The 23,995-nt window shown below is 38.8% G+C and overlaps 1 protein-coding gene across 1 annotated transcript in view; it reads right to left on the minus strand.

Annotated features, from left to right (window-relative positions):
- Positions 1–1,657: 1,657 nt before the first annotated feature.
- Positions 1,658–23,995, minus strand: part of LOC134677128 (chaoptin) — a 28,610-nt gene continuing 6,272 nt past the window's right edge. The window contains exons 7-21 of the mRNA XM_063535587.1: positions 23,296–23,394; positions 22,403–22,504; positions 21,674–21,818; positions 20,281–20,535; positions 18,660–18,832; positions 17,197–17,400; positions 16,054–16,285; positions 10,583–10,782; positions 9,706–9,790; positions 8,653–8,848; positions 7,041–7,118; positions 6,430–6,627; positions 5,710–5,950; positions 4,012–4,157; positions 1,658–2,697 (exon numbers count right to left, since the gene is read on the minus strand). Coding sequence (XP_063391657.1) covers positions 2,402–2,697; positions 4,012–4,157; positions 5,710–5,950; positions 6,430–6,627; positions 7,041–7,118; positions 8,653–8,848; positions 9,706–9,790; positions 10,583–10,782; positions 16,054–16,285; positions 17,197–17,400; positions 18,660–18,832; positions 20,281–20,535; positions 21,674–21,818; positions 22,403–22,504; positions 23,296–23,394 — 2,650 coding nt within the window. The 3' untranslated portion in view covers positions 1,658–2,401. The remainder of the gene's footprint in view (positions 2,698–4,011; positions 4,158–5,709; positions 5,951–6,429; positions 6,628–7,040; positions 7,119–8,652; positions 8,849–9,705; positions 9,791–10,582; positions 10,783–16,053; positions 16,286–17,196; positions 17,401–18,659; positions 18,833–20,280; positions 20,536–21,673; positions 21,819–22,402; positions 22,505–23,295; positions 23,395–23,995) is intronic.

Genomic DNA, 23,995 nt, shown 5'->3' on the forward strand with positions numbered 1-23,995 from the left:
AAGTATTTAGACTCCCTATTTTTCATACAAAATAAATATTATCTTCAATGGACGCCATCGCCACGCCATATCATTTGTGATTGACGTTGCTTGTAGCCTTAAACATAACAAAATTCGCAATACATTGCGTCTTTGAATAACCTTTAAAGTGTATTAAATATCAAAGTAAAAGTTATTTTAAAGTCGCTGAACAAATGTTGATCAGTATGAGGAGTACAGCCTACAGTTAAATTTTTTGCCCATATTACCCGGTATGATATTTAATGTAATATCAATTTGAATGTGCTGTCAGGAGTAATATGATTTACTTACCTATGTCTAACATTGAGCATTTTCTTTTTTAATACTATTGCTTAAAAAGTTAAGTACTTAAGACCATTTCACGTCTCAGTTCCATTTTGTGACCAGGTTATTCACATGATACGGTAACCGGTTACAGATTGAAAATCAAAGTTTTAAGTTTTATTTTTCGCGGTCATATTGCGAAAATATTGAATATACCCAGTTTATAAGGTCCCCCCCACATCTAGCGTCTTTCGAGCGTCGGCGTCTGGTCAGCGCTATGGAAAATGACGTCGCTGCGCAGTTGCGTCGACGTTGCGTCGAGCAGCGGCCATAGAGTTGTAGACGCCGACGCTCTAAAGGCGCCAGATGTGGAGGGGCCCTAACAGGTTAAATGGGTTTTAGATAAAATCTAACAATCTCAAATGAGAGGAATATATTTTTACTAAAATTGTAATTGATTACTAAATGGAACTAAACCAATTTTACATGTCAGATTATTAAACTGTACCTACAAAATACTAAAATGACGAGGAACAAACGCCATTTCATTTCATATAGCTAGGCTATATATTATACATTTATAAAATTCAGCTTACAATATATATTAAAAATAAATACAATATCACAACTTATTAAATTTGTGACTTATTAAGTGTATATACAGGGCGTCCCACGGCGATGCCACATGGAGGGAAAGTACCTTAAATATCATAGATAGCATATTTTGCTGAAAGAAGACTTCATTTTATTTTTAAAACTTAGTAAAGTTGCATTCATACTTTTTTATTTTTTTTTTTTTAAAAATGTACGGAAAAAAATTATCGAGTCATTGGAGGAAAAGTACCTTAATTATTGTAAATGAACATCTTACTGAAAGAAGACATTATTTCGATTTAAAAAAACAAGTTGAATTGCATTTTAAATAATTTCATGGTTAAACCGGGAATCGAACCCGCTACACGAGAAAAAAAAATACCTTGTACCAAAAAAATCATTCTCACATTGAAGCCTTTCGATCGGTATGACAAAGCTACAAGGTATTTTTTTTCTCGTGTAGCGGGTTCGATTCCCGGTTTAACCATGAAATTATTTAAAATGCAATTCAACTTGTTTTTTTAAATCGAAATAATGTCTTCTTTCAGTAAGATGTTCATTTACAATAATTAAGGTACTTTTCCTCCAATGACGCGATAATTTTTTTCCATACATTTTTTTTCAAAAAAAATTAAAAAAGTATGAATGCAATTTAACTTAGTTTTAAAAATAAAATGAAGTCTTCTTTCAGCAAAATATGCTATATATGATATTTAAGGTACTTTCCCTCCATGTGGCATCGCCGTGGGACGCCCTGTATAAACAAAACTGGTCAAACAAGTTTGTCAGTAGCAAAAGGCGCGAAATTATTTTTTTTGTGAAACCATTACCCATCGCGATTTTTTTTTTAATTTACTGCTTTTTTCTACTGACGGAAATGGTTTGACACACTATATAACAAAAAATAATAAAATCAACATAGCCTAGCTACAAAATTGAGATTCTTCAAATATGTACATGGTAACAAAAAAAATACAAAATTATAAATTAAACACCCTGGCAGTGATAATACTTATAAAAAATTGTGACAATAATTAAAGCATCGACTTTAAGGAACAAATTTCAAATACAACCACAAACTTACTTGTCTTGAGTATGTTTCATATAAATGTTTTTTTATAATAATCCTGAAAAGGTGTAGCAAAAATCCTTAGTGTACTCCTAGTCCTTAATATAATTTGGAAGACCTACTTTTGTCAGTAGAAAAATATGCGAAATTCGAATTTTCTATGGGAGGACAAACCTCCGCGCCGACATTTATTAAATTTTCCGTTTTATTTTCTATTGACAAAAATAGCCTGCCAGACTATAATATTGGTCAAATAAAACATACACAAAAGTATTTTTAACCATAAATGCTTCATATTTTTCAAATCGGGCCATATAAATAAAATATAGCATTGCAAACTGTCTTTTTTACGCTATAAAAAATCAACAACAAAAAATACTGCAACACTACCGCTTCTAAAAGCTAGTAAACCTTGATAGCAACATAGCATACTCAAGACTAAATTTCTACACATTAAATCTCAAAATCCGCCAACTTTCTAAAGCACACACCCAAAAATATGCACAGAGTAATCAAAATGGAGTCGCTCACTAACCTCAGAACGTTATTTTTGAAAAAAGAATACGTTTTTTTCTTCGTCAGCCGGCGCTTGTCGACGTTCAGTTTTTTCGGCCAGCTTTCAAAATTGGAAGGCACGGTTTGACACTGGCTCGGGAAGCGTTTGCGCGCGAAACCGTTGGACTTTTTCGCTTGCACGCAAATGTCATGTTTGGCGCCTTTTTCTTGGAGTGACGATTGGAGATCGTTGTCTGTGGAAATGTGTAAATAATATAACTAAAAACCGGGCAAGTGCGAGTCGGACTCGCGCACGAAGGGTTCCGTCCCATAATGAAAAAAAAAGCAAAAAAAAACGGTCACCCATCCAAGTACTGACCACTCCCGACGTTGCTTAACTTTGGCCAAAAATCACGTTTGTTGTATGGGAGCCCCATTTAAATCTTTATTTTATTCTGTTTTTAGTATTTGTTGTTATAGCGGCAACAGAAATACATCATCTGTGAAAATTTCAACTGTCTAGCTATCACGGTTCGTGAGATACAGCCTGGTCCCGTTCTACCCTTTGGGTACGGAACCCTAAAAAAAAGATCGTTAAGATCCATGTACGAGTAAATATAGCTGGTCAAGCAAATCGTGTCAGTAGAAAAAAAGCGCGAAATTCAAATTTTCTATGAGACGCTATCCCTTCGCACCTACATTTTTCAAATTTGCCGCCTTTTTCTACTGACGAAATCTGCTTGACCAAGTATAACTATTTAGTAACTGGATACGCCTTGGGTGTCATTTTCTGTACAAAAAAGTCTGCCGATTTTTGCGGGGGAGGGGCACGTCAAATGTATGGCTATTTCTACATGATTTGAACGGAACGTACAAATAGCCATGTCAGATAAACGTCAGTCCATACAAAAGGTTTCACAATTGTGCAAGGTTTTCGGCAGAGGGGTAAGCTCTTAAAGGCGACTCCAGTTATTAAATGCTCTAAGCTATTTAGGTAATGAGATAACTATAATACAAAACATACATACATATTTTAATTTAGAGTGGAATATGTAGTAATCATACAGACATATAAATAAGGAAAGAGTGGTAACTCATACATCAGTTAGTTTTCTTAATAAAACCAGGCGTGGCTCACTCCGCGATTTCGTCGCTTTGCTACAGGTAGCTAAAAGTACATCCGTTCGACCCCAATTTTGGGGTTGCGCGTGGCGCTGTCGCCACCTAGCGGCCATATCTGTGCTGATTGTGACACACGCGTTTTGTTAGAGAGTGAGTCTTCTGTATCTAACTAGTACTATTATTTATTCTGTGCTAAAACGCGAGTTATTTCGTATTTTCGTAGTCGACATCTAGCGTCAAGTAGTGGATTTATAAGTACTGCTACTTGACACCAGATGTCATAAGTGTCGCTACTGATGAAAAATATACTGCCACAACAAATTACAACTTATATTACAAGCAGAAGAAGTTGAAAATTGAGTTCCGGTTAATCCGGTTGTAATAAATATTAGCTAAAAATTGTTGCTCAATAGTTAAGCTAGTTAATATTAGTATTAGGCACATACCTATATCAACTTTTGTAGAGCGTAAATTATACGGCACATCGTTGGAATAAACGACGTTTCCCTTATCATTTATGATGAAGAGGAAGAAATCAGCCACGTCCTCTGTTGTCCGGACGAACCAGTGCGCGTATATTGTTGGTTGCGAACTGAAATAAATTAGTCTCGTAAGCCTTATTACAGTTCGTAGGTTTATAATAGAGCCCGAGCTAATCCTATTGTCTATTGTTAAGTAAAACCGCTCGTGCCACGTGCCACAACCACCTGCATAAAAACCTGCGTACTTCGGTTACCGAGTGCCGGCGAGTCGAACACTACAGAACCAGTCTAAGATGTGTCATCGAGATGCGTAACAAAGGCGCGTTATCGGAGAGCGCACCTGCACTGGTTTTTTGAGCGTTGGACTAGCCCGCGCTCAGGTGCCAAATAGAATAATTAAGACCCTTTTTTGCAGGTAAGTAGCACGTGCGGTTTTACTTAACAATAGACAATAGGATTAGCCGCCGGGCTCTGTTACAAAGCTACGAACATACAAAGGAGTAAGATGCAAATGTGTAAACATAATTTTAACGTCGACTGTACATTAAAATGTACATATTTGTTGCAATCTAATTTGAACGTTTCATGAAATAAATAAAGTAGTATTTCTTTTGTTTAATTGCGTTTTAAAACAAACGAAATACGTTCCAATTTACTTATAGAACAAGGTTCAAATAAAAAATTGGAAAACTTGGGCATTTTTAGAAAAAGTCTACTATTTAGTTTCATTTGAAAATCCGACATCTTTTGGGTTATTTCCACTCGGAAATACGAGAAAATTGATTGAAAAAAAGAATACAAAAAAAATACAGTTTTCTGACGCATCATGTTGAGGAACGTCACAAAAGTGAATGGATCACAATATATAATGAGGATTCTGGCTGGCATTATTACGAAACAACTGGTCCAAAAAAAATTACAGTATACACGATGTAACATGAGGAAACCGAATAATTTTAACCACGCATTTCTGAGGTCAAAAGAAGGAAAAAATGTAATATAAGGTCAATTTAACAAAAAAAAATTCTTTTGTTTTGTTTTTTAAATTTTTTGAATAAATGTTATTGGTAAATTTGTCACTGAAAATTGATTTTTACATTTTTTTTCGTATAACCTACTTTTTGCAAAGTGTTACTTGTCACTTTTTGACATCCATCTATAAGGATATTTACTACGTCCCATAGCAGCAACATCACCATCAAATAGGGCTTTTACACTATGTAACAATAAAAACTTGTTATTTTTAAAAATTAATATTATCTCTGAAACCAGGCGAATTTCAAAAAAGTTTATAGGACATTTTTGTCTCTAAATATGATCAGGAATACGCTGTTAAAATTGTTCGGTTTCCTCATGTTACACCGTGTATATATATGTATACCTATGAATTTCCTATGAATTTTCTCAAATGATTTTTATTAACATAAGCCATTGTTTCTTTTGGGCTCCCGTGTTGAGCGCGTGCCAAAGCAACAATGTCGTTTAAAAAGCATCTGTATCGTGCTGGTTTTAAGGTTCGATGGAAGAGTTGACTTTTTAGGACATACGGTGAAATTGCGACTGCGCTTATAATTTTACAAAGTAGAGAACTCTATCTATCAACCGAATTATATCAAAATCTAACGAAAACAAAATGTTGGCTTAAAATTTAAAAGTACTTACTACTGTATATCTCTGAAGCTCAAATCCGGTTCCAGCTCAAAATCAAACTCCTCCCCCCCAAACTCGTTAATTTTCTCCTCTAACCCTATATTCTTGGCGCAGAGTAGCCGTTCCTCGTCTATGGTGTTTAATGGCTGCCCGGCCATAGATAAGGGCTCGGAGCAGGTTATGTTATCTATGGTTCGGTGGTTCAACAGGTGTTTTAGGGGACGAGTGAAGCAGTCGCATTTTAGGTTGTTTCCTGAAAAAAAAGGAAAGAAAAATAAAAAATGAACATTAAAAAACAGTCAGTTAAGATTTTAGGCGACGTCATTTATCTTCGAGCAACACCGGCTGCCGACATGTCGGAAGGGAGGAGCCCAAGCGATATCTACAAAATGGTGGCCTAGCAATAAGAGCGTGCGACTTTCAATCCGGAGGTCGCGGGTTCAAACCCCGGCTCGTACCAATGAGTTTTTAGGAACTTATGTACGAAATATCATTTGATATTAACCAGTTGCTTTTCGGTGAAGGAAAACATCGTGAGGAAACCGGACTAATCCCAATAAGGTCTAATTTCTAGAAGGTTAGGTGGTAGTCGCTTTCGTAATAACTAGTGCATACGTCAATACTTGGCATTACTTGTCAAGCGGACCCCAGGCTCCCATGAGCCTTGGCAAAATGCCGGGATAACGCGAGGAAGAAGAGAGATTAGAAATATGCAGCATATTGTGAACTTACCTTCGAAATAAACTGTCATCCCTTGGTCCCTCATCTTTCTAACCAACGCTGGATGGAAAGTATCCAGCAAGTTATCCCGCACATCCAGCACCCGAAGCTTGGTCGCGTTGACTATTTGTTTTATCGGCATTTCTTGCAGCGTATTGTTCTGTATGTACAGTTCTGTTAGATTCTCCGGTAGATTGAATTGGAGATCGGCTGGAAGGAATAGAATCATTTATATGCCATGCCTAATGCACTTATGCTTCCAAAAATTATCTTTAGGTATTTAAATAAAAGTAATCAAACAATTTGTAATTTTCGGGTAGTTCTAACATTTATTGGTTAACCAACGAAATAAATGTTTTCATCTACACTCGCGGCCATCGCGCCAGCCAAGTAAAGCAATGCAATTCAGCGAGGTAATGCTGCCAGCGTCTACGGCACCTTGCCGAGGGGTGAATTTTTTATTGTATTTTTCGTTTAGACACGTTTTATTTTTATTAATTTAGAATAGTTACCTACTTATAGTTTATAAGTTTTCATACAATATCTATATTTATTTGCTTAATGTTTCAATAAATATTATGTTCAATGAAAAAAAGAGTAAGTAGGTAATAAAATGTACTTACATGTCCTTGAAACTAAACTTTTCAACTGGTTGTCAGACAGATCCAGTACTTCAAGCGATGTTAAGTTGCCAAGAACATCTGAAAAGATATAATATTTTTTATAAAATTTCTGTAAGCACCAAAATTACGTGCTAGATCCAGAGTTAAAACTGAGACTGATCTCATTATAACTGAGGTCTACTTTGAACAGTCTGCATGGGAGTCATATTAACAGACAATACTTAATATTCCTAATATCGTTGATAATGTTTCCCTTCTATATAAGCTTCTTAAGTTTCTTAGTGCCAAGCGTGAGATCCAGGGTTAGAACTCAGATCTCTTTATAACTGAGGTCCACTTCGAACAGTCTGTATGGGGGTCATATAACTATAGACAATACTTACTAGGTGTTAGGGTGGTTCACGTTTGTATGGGAAAAATTCAAACTCTAGCTAGAAGAAGCGGCACCCTCTCATTTTGTTACACTTGTTCTGTTGACTAAATATGCCAAGTTTTGTAATCTTATCTCACCTACAAGGGGTTGCTCAAACACTTTGAAATTTTTCAAAGTTGTATGATAGTATCCAAAAAAATCAAGTTATTATTTTTTTGAGTTTTATGTAAGTAGTAGTTTTCACATAATTTGATAGTGTGATTTAAAAGTTATTTGGTGAAAAACCATTTTTATTTATATTTTTTATGATTTTTTTAGGTGAAATACTAAAAATCTTACTTTTGAAAAATTATAAAAAATAGAAATAAAAATGTTTTTCTACTTAAAAACTTATAAATCACATGTGCAAATAATATGAAAACAGATACTTAAATAAAATTCTGAATATTAAATACTTGTTTTTTTTTTGGTTTTCATACAACATACAAAATTTTCAAAGTGGTTGAGCACCCCATTGTAGTTGAGATAAAATTACGAAACTTGGTGTATTTTGTCAGCATAATAAGTGTAACAAAATAAGGGGGTGCCCCGTCGGAAAATAAAAAAAAATGTTTTTTGAACCACCCTACTTACTATTCCTAATTTCCCTTCAATATAAGCTTAAGTTTCTTAGTCCCAAGTGTGAGAGCCAGGGTTAGAACTGGGATCTCATTATAACTGAGGTCTGCATCGAACAGTCTGTATGGGAATGATATTAACAGACAATACTTACTATTCCTAATATCGTTGATAATATTTCCCTTCAATATAAGCTTCTTAAGTTTCTTAGTGCCAAGCGTTAGATCCAGGGTTAGAACTGAGATCTATTATAACTGAGGTCCACTTCGAACAATCTGTATGGGAGTGATATTAACAGACAATACTTACTATTCCTAATATCGTTGATAATGTTTCCCTTCTATATAAGCTTCTTAAGTTTCTTAGTGCCAAGCGTGAGATCCAGGGTTAGAACTCAGATCTCTTTATAACTGAGGTCCACTTCGAACAGTCTGTATGGGAGTGAGATTAACAGACAATACTTACTATTCCTAATATCGTTGATAATGTTGCCCTTCAATATATGCTTCTTCAGTTTCTTAGTGCCAAGCGTGACATCCAGGGTTAGAACTCAGATCTCGTTATAACTGAGGTCCACTTCGAACAGTCTGTATGGGAGTAATATTAACAGACAATACTTACTATTCCTAATATCGTTGATAATGTTTCCCTTCAATATAAGCTTCTTCAGTTTCTTAGTGCCAAGCGTGAGATCCAAGGTGAGTACTGGGATTTCATTATAACTGAGGTCTACTTCGAACAGTCGGTATGGGATCCAGGGACTCGCGGGGAACATCTTCTTGGTCAAAAAGCCGAAGCGATTATGGCTTAGATCCACCTAAAAAAAATATGAATTGCTTGTTGTCATTTTCATTTATTGTACAATCGCCATCACATATAACGGAGCGGCCAAGGCGCTCACAAATATCTGAACACGCCTCTATTATCAAAGGCACTAGAGTGCGTGTTCAGATATTTTTGAGCTTTCGGCCGCTCCGATATATCTGATGGCGAACATAAGAGGAATTTGTTGTTATTTAGATTTGACTGTTTAATTTCACTGTACAGCTCCGTACATTAAGGTCAGAGCACACCGACTGCGTTTGCGTAGACATGCATATGCGCATGCGCAAAAATGCTGGAGACATACACGCACACGTCACGCAAACGGTGTGACGTCTCTTATAATGATCTGTATATTACAACGCGCACGTCCACGTCTACGCAAACGCATCCGGTGTGCACAGGCCTTTATACAGTATAAACAATAACATAACCTACAACAATAATTAAGTACATAGCCTTGTATAGATTACTTTTATAACTAAATTAATGTATCTGGTATGATTTATATTAAATTTACAGTCCATATGGTGCTACTTTCCCGCAATAGTGCGGGAATAAGGACTTTCAGTGCATATGTCGAAAATTTAAAGGGCCGTATGTACTGTAAAACGTTGTACGATACATGTGCGAATAGATAATTAGCAACTCGTCGTTTACCGCCACTCGTTGCGAATTTCCTACTTTCCGCACTTGTATCGTAAATAACTATTATCTGGTTATATATTAATAAATATTCAAATTTTATAATCTGTTATGGTATGTCAATGATTTAATACGACCGCTCGCGAGCGAAACACATTGCGAGTCGCGTCACAAGGCATCTCGCGCGCACTCATTCGTCAAACCTACCTTTTCCAAAGACAGGCAGTCGTCTAATAAGCCGTGTGTTTTGTTGTCGATCCTCTCCAAATAGTTGTGTGACAGGTCCAATTTCCTATAAAAAATAATTAAAGTGTTAATAAACTTATGGTAAAGTACGTATTTAAAGAAGAGACGCTAAGCAGAAGGAATTTCGTACACTGATCTCTATCGCCCACGCGTAATTATATTGCTGTCCCGCCTGTGATGCCGGCTCTCAGTGTCACTGTGCAAGCGGGACAGCATACATTGCTTAAGCGCGTACGATAGAGATATATACAGTCGGGTCAATGTACGAAATTCCTTGTGCTATGCGTTTTTTTAACCAACTTCCGAATTGCAAAAGGAAGAGGTTATCATGTCTGTTTTTTTTAATGTTTGTTACTTTTTTTATAACATACCTCAAAGCGACCAGCCCTTTAAAGGCCTCGTTGGTGACCCTCTCCAGCATATTGTTCCTCAGCGACAGGTCCAGCAGCTGCTGGAGACCCTTGAAGGACTCCTGGGCGATGTCCGCCAGCTGGTTGCCAGAGAGGTCCAGTTTGAAGATGGTCGGCAGGTTGCAGAAGGCCGCTTTGGATAGGGACGTGTTGTTATAGTTCTCTCTGTCACTCTTTACTTTTTTTTTAAGCCTACTTTGGTGTCCCACTGCTGGGCAAAGGCCTCCCCTCGACCCTGTCATCGGCATTTTCCCACCATTTGGGGTAGAATGCGTCCAAATCGTCCCGCCATCTCCTTTTCGGTCCGTCTGCACCCCGGCCTGCATCGTCTATTGTGTTCCGTGGGTCCCACTCATTAAACATTTTGGCCCACCTTTCTGGGTACATGCGGCAGACAGACTTACTATATATTATAAAGTATAACATACCTTAAAGCGACCAGCCCTTTAAAGGCCTCGTTGGTGACCCTCTCCAGCATATTGTTCCTCAGCGACAGGTCCAGCAGCTGCTGGAGACCCTTGAAGGACTCCTGGGCGATGTCCGCCAACTGGTTGTCCGAGAGATCCAGCTTAAAGATGGTCGGCAGGTTGCCGAAGGCCGCCTTAGATAAGGACGTTATGTTGTTGTTCTGAAAACAAAATTAATATGCTGGATTATCGATCCAGAGGCCGTGAGTTCAAGTCTCACCCAAGACGGTATATTTTCCACTTTTAAATTTATTCTACAGTGTGTTCTCTGTAACATTAGCAATAAATTAAACTGTAGGCTGTACCCCTCAAACTGACCAACATTTGCTCAGCAGCTTTTGAAAATAAGTCATGTTTTGATTTTTATTACACTTTAAAGTGGAATTCCTTGCCGGCGTCTATATTTCCGTGCTCTTATAACCCGGCAACCTTCAAATCAAGAGTGAACAGGCACCTTCTGGGCGAGCTCGCTCCATCGTAGGCCACGTCTACGCCTCGGCTAGTCTGTGGCCATGAGTAAACCCATGCATATTAAAAAAAAAAAAAAAAAAGTTTATTCTAAGACGCAATGTACTGAAAATTTTGATATGTGAAAAGCGTGACAAGTAGCGTCAAACACACTGATATCAGCGTACATTGAAGGCAATATTTATTTTGTATGAAAAAGAGGAAGTCTAAAGGATTCATAATGTTTAAAAGTTGCTGCACAAATGTTGGTCAGTTTGAGGAGTATAGCCTTTAATTTAATTTATTGCTCCTGTTACAGGAAGCACCCTGTATAGTAGTTTGTGTTACAAGGGATCAAAATGATATATATCCGTCAAGGGCGTACATTGAATCCTGAATGAAGCGATGTATTCTACAATTCTCACTACGTTCGAGATTCTAAAGTATGATCCTGAGCGTAACGCGGCATTCAAGTGTTAATGCCCAAGACGAAATAATTTTGATTAGAGATGCACCGGATATCCGGTTACTATCCGGTATCCGGCCTATCCGGCCATCATTTTACTATCCGGCCGGATACCGGATTGTGACCTACTATCCGGCCGGATACCGGATAGTAAAATTGCTTGATTTTGGAGTAAACAAATTGGATTTAAGAATCAGACACGGTCATAATCGTACTTGTTTATTATTTTAACACAATTTAAACATTCTTCTGTCTTGCACGAGCACTCATTTCGAACCTAGAAATGAGTCCGCGCGAACGTTCACTAGGAAACAGGTCAAACCTGCAGAATGTGCACCTGAATAACCGAAATGTAGGTATAGTTTCGCCGGCCGAATATTCGGCGGCCGGATACCGGATATCCGGCCGATGGTCAGGCCGAATATCCGGTAACCGGTATCCGGCCAAACAACTATCCGTTGCATCTCTAATTTTGATACCGTGTGACAAAGAAATTGGACAGGTGGAATACCACCCTAAGGCCCACTTGCACCAGCCCACTAACCCGGGGTTAACCGGTTAAACCGTTAAGCTAGTGTCAAATTGTACTGGTAACCATGGTGACACTCCAGGTTTAAACCTGTTAACCCCGGGTTAAAGCTAGTGTCAAATTGTACTGGTAACCATGGTGACACTCCAGGTTTAAACCTGTTAACCCCGGGTTAAAGCTAGTGTCAAATTGTACTGGTAACCATGGTGACACTCCAGGCTTAACCTGTTAACCCCGGGTTAGTGAATGGTGCAAGTGGCCCTAAGGGGTGAAAAAATACATGTATAAAATTATAAGTCGCCGTTGTTAAATTTGAACATTTCTTTTTAGGGTTCCGTACCCAACGGGTAAAACGGGACCCTATTACTAAGACTTCGCTGTCCGTCCGTCCGTCCGTCCGTCCGTCCGTCCGTCCGTCCGTCCGTCCGTCCGTCCGTCCGTCCGTCCGTCCGTCCCTCCGTCCGTCCGTCCGTCCGTTCGTCCGTCTGTCACCAGGCTGTATCTCACGAACCGTGATAGCTAAACAGTTGAAATTTTCACAGATGATGTATTTCTGTTGCCACTATAACAACAAATACTAAAAACAGAATAAAATAAAGATTTAAATGGGGCTCCCATACAACAAACGTGATTTTTGACCAAAGTTAAGCAACGTCGGGAGTGGTCAGTATTTGGATGGGTGACCGTTTTTTTTTTTGCTTTTTTTTTGTATTATGGTACGGAACCCTTCGTGCGCGAGTCCTACTCGACCGACTTGCCCGGTTTTTTAATTTTATTCAATTATTTCTTTTTTTTTCAATAGTTTGGATGTTAATCTTTTAATTTTATACTCGATCTATATTACCGATATTTTTTAATACTTTATCTTAACTTACCTGTAAATACAAACCTCAAACCTGTGTTGTGTGCAATAAAGTGATCACTAATACTACTACTACGTGGGTCAGACTGAAAGTTTCAGGATTCTGATATGGGGCTATTCATAAATTAACTCATTTCAAATTAGGGGGGATCTGGACATCGGATGATGGTAGCATGACGTAGGAGTAAACGGGGCCATTCGAAGCAAAATTTTTGGATGATTTAAGGGGGGGGGGGGTCAAAAATCAATGACGTAATTTATGCACAGCCCCTATATGAGACGACTTATTTTTTCTAAATCGATGACGTAATTTATGGACAGCCCCTATATGATATGACTTATTTTTACTAAATGGTCAGTTCCAGGAATTTTCAGTAGCCCCTAAGTACTACTAACCTGTAAATACAAGTACTGCAGACTGGTGAGCGTATTGAGCGCCTGCCACGGCGGAGTGGCGACTCCGTTCCCGGACAAGTCCAGGCTCTGCAGCGTCAGCAGACCGGCGAAGCTGTCGCCCGACAACTCCGCCAACATGTTCGACGACAGGTTCAGGCGGAGCAACGCGTTCATGGTCGGCCACGTGTTGGCTTTGATCTTATATAGCTATCTTACCTGACTGTAAGTTTGTATATCTGACCTGACTGGAGTTTTCCTCTCATCTACTTGGTTAGCTGGAGGAGATCCCTTATAGGGATAAGTTCGCCTTTGTACTTCCATTACTGTAATTTATTTTTGTAAACCTGTGTTGTGTACAATAAAGTGATCACTAATACTACTACTACGCGGGCCAGACTGAAAGTTTCAGGATTCTGATATGGGGCTATTCATATAAGTCATTTCAAATTAGGGGGGGGTCTGGACATCGGATGATGGTAGCATGACGTAAGAGGAAACGGGGTCATTCGAAGCGTGATTTTTGGATGATTTAAGGGGGGGGGAGGGGTCAAAAATCGATGACGTAATTTATGCACAGCCCCTATATGAGATGACTTACTTTTACTAAATGGCGAGTTCCAGGAATTTTCAGTAGCCCCTAAGTACTACTTACCTGTAAATACAAATACTGCAGACTGGTGAGCGTATTGAGCGCCTGCCACGGCGGAGTGGCGACTCCGCTCCCGGACAGGTCCAGGCTCTGCAGCGTCAGCAGACCGGCGAAGCTGTCGCCCGACAACTCCGCCAACATGTTCGACGACAGGTTCAGGCGGAGCAACGCGTTCATGGTCGGCCACGTGTTGGCTTTGATCTTATATAGCTATCTTACCTGACTGTAAGTTTGTATATCTGACCTGACTGGAGTTTTCCTCTCATCTACTCGGTTAGCTGGAGGAGGTCCCTTATAGGGATAAGTTCGCCTTTGTACTTCCATTACTGTAATTTATTTTTGTAAACCTGTGTTGTGTACAATAAAGTGATCACTAATACTACTACTACGTGGGCCAGACTGAAAGTTTCAGGATTCTGATATGGGGCTATTCATATAAGTCATTTCAAATTAGGGGGGGGGGGGGGTCTGGACATCGGATGATGGTAGCATGACGTAGGAGGAAACGGGGTCATTCGAAGCATGAATTTTGGATGATTTAAGGGGGGGGGGGGGGTCAAAAATCGATGACGTAATTTATGCACAGCCCCTGTATGATATGACTGTTTTTACTAAATGGCCAGTTCCAGGAATTTTCAGTAGCCCCTAAGTACTACTTACCTGTAAATACAAGTACTGCAGACTGGTGAGCGTATTGAGCGCCTGCCACGGCGGAGTGGCGACTCCGCTCCCGGACAGGTCCAGGCTCTGCAGCGTCAGCAGACCGGCGAAGCTGTCGCCCGACAACTCCGCCAACATGTTCGACGACAGGTTCAGGCGGAGCAACGCGTTCATGGTCGGCCACGTGTTGGCTTTGATCTTATATAGCTATCTTACCTGACTGTAAGTTTGTATATCTGACCTGACTGGAGTTTTCCTCTCATCTACTCGGTTAGCTGGAGGAGGTCCCTTATAGGGATAAGTTCGCCTTTGTACTTCCATTACTGTAATTTATTTTTGTAAACCTGTGTTGTGTACAATAAAGTGATCACTAATACTACTACTACGTGGGCCAGACTGAAAGTTTCAGGATTCTGATATGGGGCTATTCATATAAGTCATTTCAAATTAGGGGGGGGGGGGGTCTGGACATCGGATGATGGTAGCATGACGTAGGAGGAAACGGGGTCATTCGAAGCATGATTTTAGAATGATTTAAGGGGGGCGGGTCAAAAATCGATGACGTAATTTATGCACAGCCCCTATATGAAATGACTTGTTTTTTCTAAATCGATGACGTAATTTATGGACAGCCCCTATATGATATGACTTATTTTTACTAAATGGCCAGTTCCAGGAATTTTCAGTAGCCCCTAAGTACTACTTACCTGTAAATACAAGTACTGCAGACTGGTGAGCGTATTGAGCGCCTGCCACGGCGGAGTGGCGACTCCGTTCCCGGACAAGTCCAGGCTCTGCAGCGTCAGCAGACCGGCGAAGCTGTCGCCCGACAACTCCGCCAACATGTTCGACGACAGGTTCAGGCGGAGCAACGCGTTCATGGTCGGCCACGTGTTGGCTTTGATCTTATATAGCTATCTTACCTGACTGTAAGTTTGTATATCTGACCTGACTGGAGTTTTCCTCTCATCTACTTGGTTAGCTGGAAGAGATCCCTTATGGGGATAATAAGTTCTCCTTTGTATTTTCATTACTGTAATTTATTTTTGTAAACCTGTGTTGTGTACAATAAAGTGACTACTACTACTCACACGGAGGTTAGCTGGAAGAGATCCTTATAGGGATAAGTTCGCCTTTGTACTTCTAGTAAACCTGTGGGCCATATTGAAAGTTTCTGGATTCTGATATGGGGCTATTCATAAATTAAGTTATTTCAAATTAGGGGGGGGGGGGTCTGGACATCGGATGATGGTAGCATGACGTAGGGGGAAACGGGGTCATTCGAAGCGTGATTTTTGGATGATTTAAGGGGTGGGAGGGGTCAAAAATCGATGACGTAATTTATGCACAGCCCCTATATGATATGACTTATTTTTACTAAATGTCCAGTTCCAGGAATTTTCAGTAGCCCCTAAGTACTTACCTGTAAATACAAGTACTGCAGACTGGTGAGCGTATTGAGCGCCTGCCACGGCGGAGTGGCGACTCCGTTCCCGGACAAGTCCAGGCTCTGCAGCGTCAGCAGACCGGCGAAGCTGTCGCCCGACAACTCCGCCAACATGTTCGACGACAGGTTGAGGCGGAGCAACGCGTTCATCGTTGGCCACGTGCTGGGTTTGATCTCGGTTAGGTTGTTGTGGGCGTAGTTTAGTTCACTAGAATAAAAAATACATTGAGTGCTATTAACCTTGTGATGGGCACCTTTGCGCCGGGGGTAGCGCGGGGAGGTCTCTTTGAGTAGTTTTTATATTCTTTGTTTTATTTTAGATATATTTAGGGTTGTTAGTTTTAATTTAGTATTATTTATAGATGTATTTAGTTCATAAGTTATTTATTTGTCTTTCTACTGTCTTTTTCCTATGAAATTAACCTCGTAAGATCTACCATAAAGTATTTAATTTGAGTCTTCTTATACAGCGATCTTATTTGTAGAGCCATAAGAGCGGGTCACATATTTTTGCGGCCTTCGAAGAGTAACATATTATTGCAGGTGACTGTACCTCGTTGTCATGGTTACACACAAATATTTTAAACTGACTGCCCTCCACACGGATAGCAGTACCTAATATACCTACTTACTATACTCTTTGGATAGTTCTCTTCTACAACTATAGACACCCCCCTTATTCATAAAACTTTACCGGCCTGGTTTAGTTAAATTATGATTTATCCCTTTCTTACAAATACATAAGTCAAAATGACAGAAAAAGACAAACAATTCATGGCTGATTCCGGTCCGTAACGCGTTTATAAATATCGCCATTAAATGATTTCCTAACTTTGGCGTATTCGCTCCGTTACTATGCCTACACTAAGACGTGGCTGCACTATGGAGTAATGCTATGGGGATTCAGTTCATACGCACAAGAAGAAAAACAATGTATCTATATTCAACACACACGATTTACCAGAAAGCTGCTGCTTATTATTTTCAAAATATAGTGGTTTTCTTATAACACATGTTAACACATAACATAATGTGAACTTTCGCGTTTTTAACACATGTAATACATAATTTTGTCACATCTATTAGCGAATGGTAATTTTCTTAATATATTTTACTTACCTCAAGCTAATAGGTATTTGGAATATCCTATCCAGCTGATTATAACTGATATCAATCGATCTACAACTGGCCAGTTTAGCCAGACCGCCGCGAGATGGATCCCGCAACTTGTTGTGCGACAAATTTAATTCCAGTACCGTGGGTAAGGTACCGAATGTCGCTGGTTTGATTATTTCCATCGAGTTGTGGGATAAGTTTAGGTATCTGAAATAAGAATAAGAGATGTTTATTAGCACAAATAATAATAACTAATAGTCAGCGAACGGTCTCATAGCGAAGAGTCTCGACCAACACCTAGAGAGACTCTCGCTGGGTGGTTGGATCAAGGGTCAGATGCAGAAGGCGGTAATTTTGGACACGGCGCGTATAGTACGTCGGTTCCTCACTCTGCAGCCCTGACCACCGGCAGCTTGGGCCCTGCCCCGCTGCTGGCGGCACCCTAGGTTAGGTTTTTTATAATGTGTTTATATGTATTTTTTATTGTTTTGTAAGTGTTTTTATATTTTATTTTTATATTCATATTATAAAAAAACCTAACTTAAGACGTAAAATGAATAAAGAATAACTAATAGTAATAACACAAAACTAAAATTCAATTACATAAATATTTGTGCCAAAAGGTCCTCACTCAGCTTATTGTCACGTTGTGTATCCTAGGACACACAATGTGACGCTGATTTTCAGTGAGGCCTACTTAAAGACTAAAGCTAAAACTAAAACTATAAGGTGGCAGAACCAAAATAATAATTCAACAATGAATATAATAAAAAGGCAATTGATTTTATATATATCGATGTATCTACTTTTGTCGAGCGCGTATGTGTGTGTGTGTGTGTGTGTGTGAATGAGTGTGATGTTTATTTGTTGGCACGGTTGCCTAAGTGCTACATTTTTTGTTTATTTAACAGAAAGTTCCGGAGTTTTACTAGAATGAATGAATGAATAGATGATTTTGTTAATATTTTTGTGTCAGTCAAATTTAATATATATTGCCACAGTGTAAAAAGTAACAGTACCGAGAGAGTAAGTAATACCGAGCTACTAACAATGACGATGTATGCAGCTCGGGTGGCCGCGTGATTGGTATCTGGGATGAGCAATTCAAACGTACATTTAGCTATCTAAATGACATTTTACATACCATTTTTTTTTTCTTTTATTAATGATGCTATAAGTTCCGAAATAAATTAATTTGGTATGGTACCCCATACCCCGCAAACGCGCATCGTAACTGGTGAATTTCCAATACGACTTGGAACACCGGTAGCCGTTTAAGAAGTCTTACGGTAGATGTCGCTAGGGGCGCTTCCCTAAAGGGGCATATGGTGGAAATATTCGCTGTCTTCGGATGTAGTCTCGGTAGCTTAGTTGGCAGAGCATGAGCTAGCGATCCAGTGTCGTGAGTTCAAGTCATCTTAGACAGTGAATTTTTCCACTTTTAATTTATTTCCAATCGTACATACCTCAAAGAAAACAGATTCTGTAAGACAGCATTATGTATCTCCGTCAGATTATTATGTGAAACGTCAACTGTATGGAGCTCATACAATTTGGGGAACGCCATTTTAGGAATACTGACGATTTGATTGTATGACGCATTCAGGACTCTTATGCCGGACATATTTTGTACGGGTATCTGAAAATAAAAATTTATATATTTCACTTTTCCTTCGTATTTTCACGGAAACTTACGAACGTGTCTCGCTATTTCAGTCTCGGTACAAAAAGTACTGAGGTTGACTGAAGTGGCATGACAAATACGAACGTTTCCGAGAAAATACGATGGAAAACAATTAGCACTACGGCTGTACGTCTATTAACTACCTCTACTACTTACCACTGGCAACTACTCGAAAAAATCTCAGTAGTTACCACTGGTAAAAGGTGGGTTTTTTTACAAGCTTTTATTTAGTTTCACCTGACCATTGTTTGTTTGTCTGTGTGTAATCAAACCTTGCAAGTTAAATTTGATCCACTTCCCGATTTCCGATTGAGCTGAAATTTTGCATGTACGTATAAATCGGATGACAATGCAATATTATCGTACCATCGAGCTGATCAGATGATGAAGATGGAGAGAGAGAGGAGGTGCCATAGGAACTCTGTGATGAAACAACGTAACCTAATTGTGTTAGGGGTTTTAGAATTGTCTCGATGAGTATTAGTTGTCTGTCGTAAGAAAAGTACAGTCAGCGATAAAAGCTTGTACCAAAAATGAAATTGATAATGCTTGACGCGTACGCTGGGTTCTTTATCTATAATTTAATATATAATTAGTTTGATTATTATAATAAATCATGGCAATTTTTGGTAGAAATAGTAGTTTCAACACAACTAACCTGCGAAAAATTTACTATCTCATTATACGCCACAGTGAATTCATCCGCATAACTGTTCGCATCAAATCTTATTATAACTTAAGTCCATCATAGTTAAGTTTTGGCAGTTTTAAAACGATCCCTTAATATTGTATTTAGTGGTAGAAAAGGTAGTTTTAGCAGAAACTCAGTTTTTGAACGCTCCCTTCTCTATGGTAGTTTTTAGTAAAAATAATAATTCAAGTACAACTTACCTGCGAAAAATCTACTATTTCATTATACGCCACAGTAAACTCCCCAGCATAACTGTTCTCATCAAACGCTCCTTTACTGATATTAACAATCTTATTATAACTTAAGTCCATCATAGTTAAGTTTTGGCAGTTTTAAAACGATCCCTTAATATTGTATTTAGTGGTAGAAAAGGTAGTTTTAGCAGAAACTCAGTTTTTGAACGCTCCCTTCTCTATGGTAGTTTTTAGTAAAAATAATAATTCAAGTACAACTTACCTGCGAAAAATCTACTATTTCATTATACGCCACAGTAAACTCCCCAGCATAACTGTTCTCATCAAACGCTCCTTTACTGATATTAACAATCTTATTATAACTTAAGTTCAACATAGTTAAGTTTTGGCAGTTTTAGAATGATCCCTTCACATTGTATTTATCGGTAGAAAAGGTAGTTTTAGCAGAAACTCAGTTTTTGAACGCTCCCTTCTCTATGGTAGTTTTTAGAAAAAATAATAATTTAAGTACTACTTACCTGCGAAAAATCTACTATCTCATTATACGCCACAGTAAACTCCCCAGCATAACTGTTCTCATCAAACGCTCCTTTACTGATATTAACAATCTTATTATAACTTAAGTCCAGCATAGTTAAGTTTTGGCAGTTTTGGAACGCTCCCTTCTCTATGGTAGAGAGTTCGTTGTGAGAAATGTTGACGGTGGCCAAATAGAGGTCCGTGAAGGCTTGGCTTTCTATTATTTTGATTTGGTTCTCTGCCAAGTTTATAACCTGAAAAGAAACAGAAGTTGTGAACGTGAAATAATTGCATTCTAGTAATTGTTTTTAAGCTTTTTGGCAAATTAAAAATAATTAAAATTATAGAATACGTTCTGTTTAAAACGCTTTTTTATTTTAATATATATATATATATAATACTAGTCCTGAAAGACTTCTGAACATGTCGGGCCGTGGAAATCTAGGTCACAAGTAGAATTTAGCTTACAAAGGGTGGTTTGGGTGGTCTTAGGGTTGGGTCGGTGGAACTAGGTATATAGGTCATGTGAACTTACCTCAGCGTACTTTACGCTGAGTTATTTACGCTGCGTAAATAACCTGTTGAAACATCTGATAGTCGACCTTGGCGATCTTATTCCTGGCTAGATCTACTGTGCCTATTCTGGTTACAAAGGAAAAGGCACGATATGGAGGGTTGTGAGTGGTATCTTAGAGTTGAGTCGGTGAGACTGGATGTATAGTTCATGTGAACTTACCTCAGCATATTTAACCTGCTGAAGTATCTGTTAGTCGACCTTGGTGTTTTTATTCCTGGCTAGATCTACTGTGCCTATTATAGTCCCAGAGTAACATCAAGTAACATACATCCAACTTGTCTTAAATATGTCTAGTTATGTGAACTTACCTCAGCATATTTAACCTGCTGGAACATCTGATAGTCGACCTTGGTGATCTTATTCCTGGTCAGATCTACTGTGCGTATTCTGGTTACAGAGGTAAAAGGCACACAACCAACGTATTATGATATGGAGGTTTGTGAGTGGTATCTTAGAGTTAAGTCGGTGAGACTGGGTGTATAGTTCATGTGAACTTACCTCAGCATATTTAACCTGCCGAAGCATCTGGTAGTCCACCTTGGTGATTTTATTCCTGGCTAGATCTACTGTTCCTATTATAGTCCCAGAGTAACATACATCCTACTTATCTTGAAATGCCTATGTGAAGTTACCTCAGCATATTTGACTTGCTGAAACATCTGATAGTCGATCTTGGTGATTTTATTCCTGGCCAGATCTACTGTGCGTATTCTGGTTACAGAGGTAAAAGGCACACAACCAACGTATTATGTATGGGCGGTGGAGTGAGTGGTATCTTAGGTTTGAGTCGGTGGGACTAGTTCAAGTGAACTTACCTCAGCATATTTAACCTGCTGGAACATCTGATAGTCGACCTTGGTGATCTTATTTCTGGCTAGATCTACTGTGCCTATTCTGGTGACCGCGGAGAAGGCGCCGCGACCGACGTCTGATATCATGTTGTCTTGGAGGAAAAGGCGCCTGTTGAGAATAAGTTGCCAGAATTATATTTTTGATAGAGTTTGACCAAGGTAAGTCTGCAACGATTTTGAAAGCACACGCAGTGTTATTTTAAACCAGAGCTCGGAGACCGTTTTATTTTTCAAACCGGTTTCGCTCACTCACCCGGGAACGAAAAGGATTTCTTTTCTGTTTGCGGTTATCAGTTAAAGAACTGTTCTATTAAGAATATTAAGATACTGATTTATGCCTTATTCGTTCGCCTTCCGTTTCTGTGGAAAAAATTAACCGGTTAAATTTAAAATATTGAAGCGAGATAGAACGAGTAAGTATTGCTATTTCTTTCATGTATGACAACGAGTTTAATTGAGTCTCCGAAACCTAAGAATAACCGGTATTATATAGTTCCCTGCGAACCATAAAGTTCCGTTCCCTCTTCTTACCAGTTAGGAGAGAGAACATAATTTGTTAGTTCTCGTTCCATCAATTAACCGGTTTTTTAAAGAACGAAATAATATAACGGTTTTAAACAATATTAACAGGTATTTCAATACCGGTTCCGAGCCCTGTTTTAAACGTCAAACTTCTATGAAATTATGACTCACCTCAAAAACCTCATCCCTCTGAAACTGTTGGTGTCAATCTTCTTAATTTTGTTGTTGTCCAGATGAAGGACCTTTAACACTGTGTTCCTCGCGAACATACCCCTGCGATTGAGAACACAAACATAGAATAGAATAGAATAGAAAAAGTTTATTTGGTGTTATTATTATTACATCTCGTTTTAATAAGAGGCAATCTGGATTGATCCCCTTGATGAGTGAATGATCCCCTTATCACGTCGGGGTCACCAATGTAGAAGGTAGAGAGGCAATAGAGAGTACTCTCTCCAGGCGGGTGTTATGCCTGGGGACCGAAGTCCACTGAGAGATGGTCGGAAGTTATATATATAGAAACTGACATTTAAAACTCCGTAAGCGCGATGTAGGTTCTCTTACTAATTGCGTTCTAGCTCCCTAACGCCATCTGTTAGATTATTAATGGCTCGACGTTGGCAGTGACAGCTAGAGGAGACGCCACAAGTCCCTTCCGTAATATACCCTTTTTTGGGGTTCCGTACCGAAAGGGTAAAAACGAGACTCTAATACTAAGACTCCGCTGTCAGTCTGTCCGTCCGTCTGTCTGTCACCAGGCTGTATCTTAGAACCGTGATTGCTAGGCAGTTGATACACAGATGATGTATTTATTTCTGTTGTCGCTATAACAACAAGTACTAAAAACAGAATAAAATAAATATATCAGTGGGGCTCTAATACAACAAACGTGATTTTTTCAGTTTTTTGCGTAATGGTATGGAACACTTCGTGCGTGAGTCCGACTCGCATTTGGCAAGTTTTTTATAAAGAAACCTAGCAATTATCAATAATGTTGTGACGATAACTCAGTTTTTCTTTTTCATTTATTTAAAGAAATTGAAGTCTAATATATATGAATATACCTGGCGATCTCTCCGATAAGGTTGTGGCTGACATTACACCACCCCAGCTTAGTCAGGTCACCAATATGCTGACCGTCCAGCTTAGTTATATTGTTGTAACTGTAAAGAAAAAGTAAAATAAGTCATAGGTGTGGGTATTTTTAGGCTAACAAAGAGAACAGCCCGGTTCGAACTTTAAGATACGTCAAATATTACGGCTAGATACGATATAGATTAGATATGTCAGTGTCAAAAGTGGCGTTTTTGTTTGAAGAAACGTCAATTTTGACATTGTCGTATCTCATCTATATCGTATCTATAGTTCGTTTTTTTTAGCATTAGAAAGAACTTGCAAGAATGTAAGCGATCTTGACATGTGTTTTAATTGAAAAACGCTTTTTAAAAATCAATAACTTTTACAGAAAGCAGAAAAATAGAAATGATCGTATTAGATTCATAATTGTTACATATTTGCCGTAACTTATTTTTAAAATGCGTTTTTCAATTAAGAGACACATCAAGATTGTTTACCTTATTTCTAATGCTAAAAAAACGAACTAATATAGCCGTAATATTTGACGTAGTTCGAATAGGGCAGAAAAGAGCGTATAAGGGAAGAAGTAGAAGTCCGTAGACCTCGGCGGACTCTCTCTGATCAGATCGGGGAAATCCTGAAGAAAGGCCAGGCCAAGAGCACCCTAAACCGGCGAGCGTGTATGAG

This window comes from Cydia fagiglandana, chromosome 25, assembly GCF_963556715.1.
Source record: "Cydia fagiglandana chromosome 25, ilCydFagi1.1, whole genome shotgun sequence".
NCBI lineage: Eukaryota > Metazoa > Arthropoda > Insecta > Lepidoptera > Tortricidae > Cydia > Cydia fagiglandana.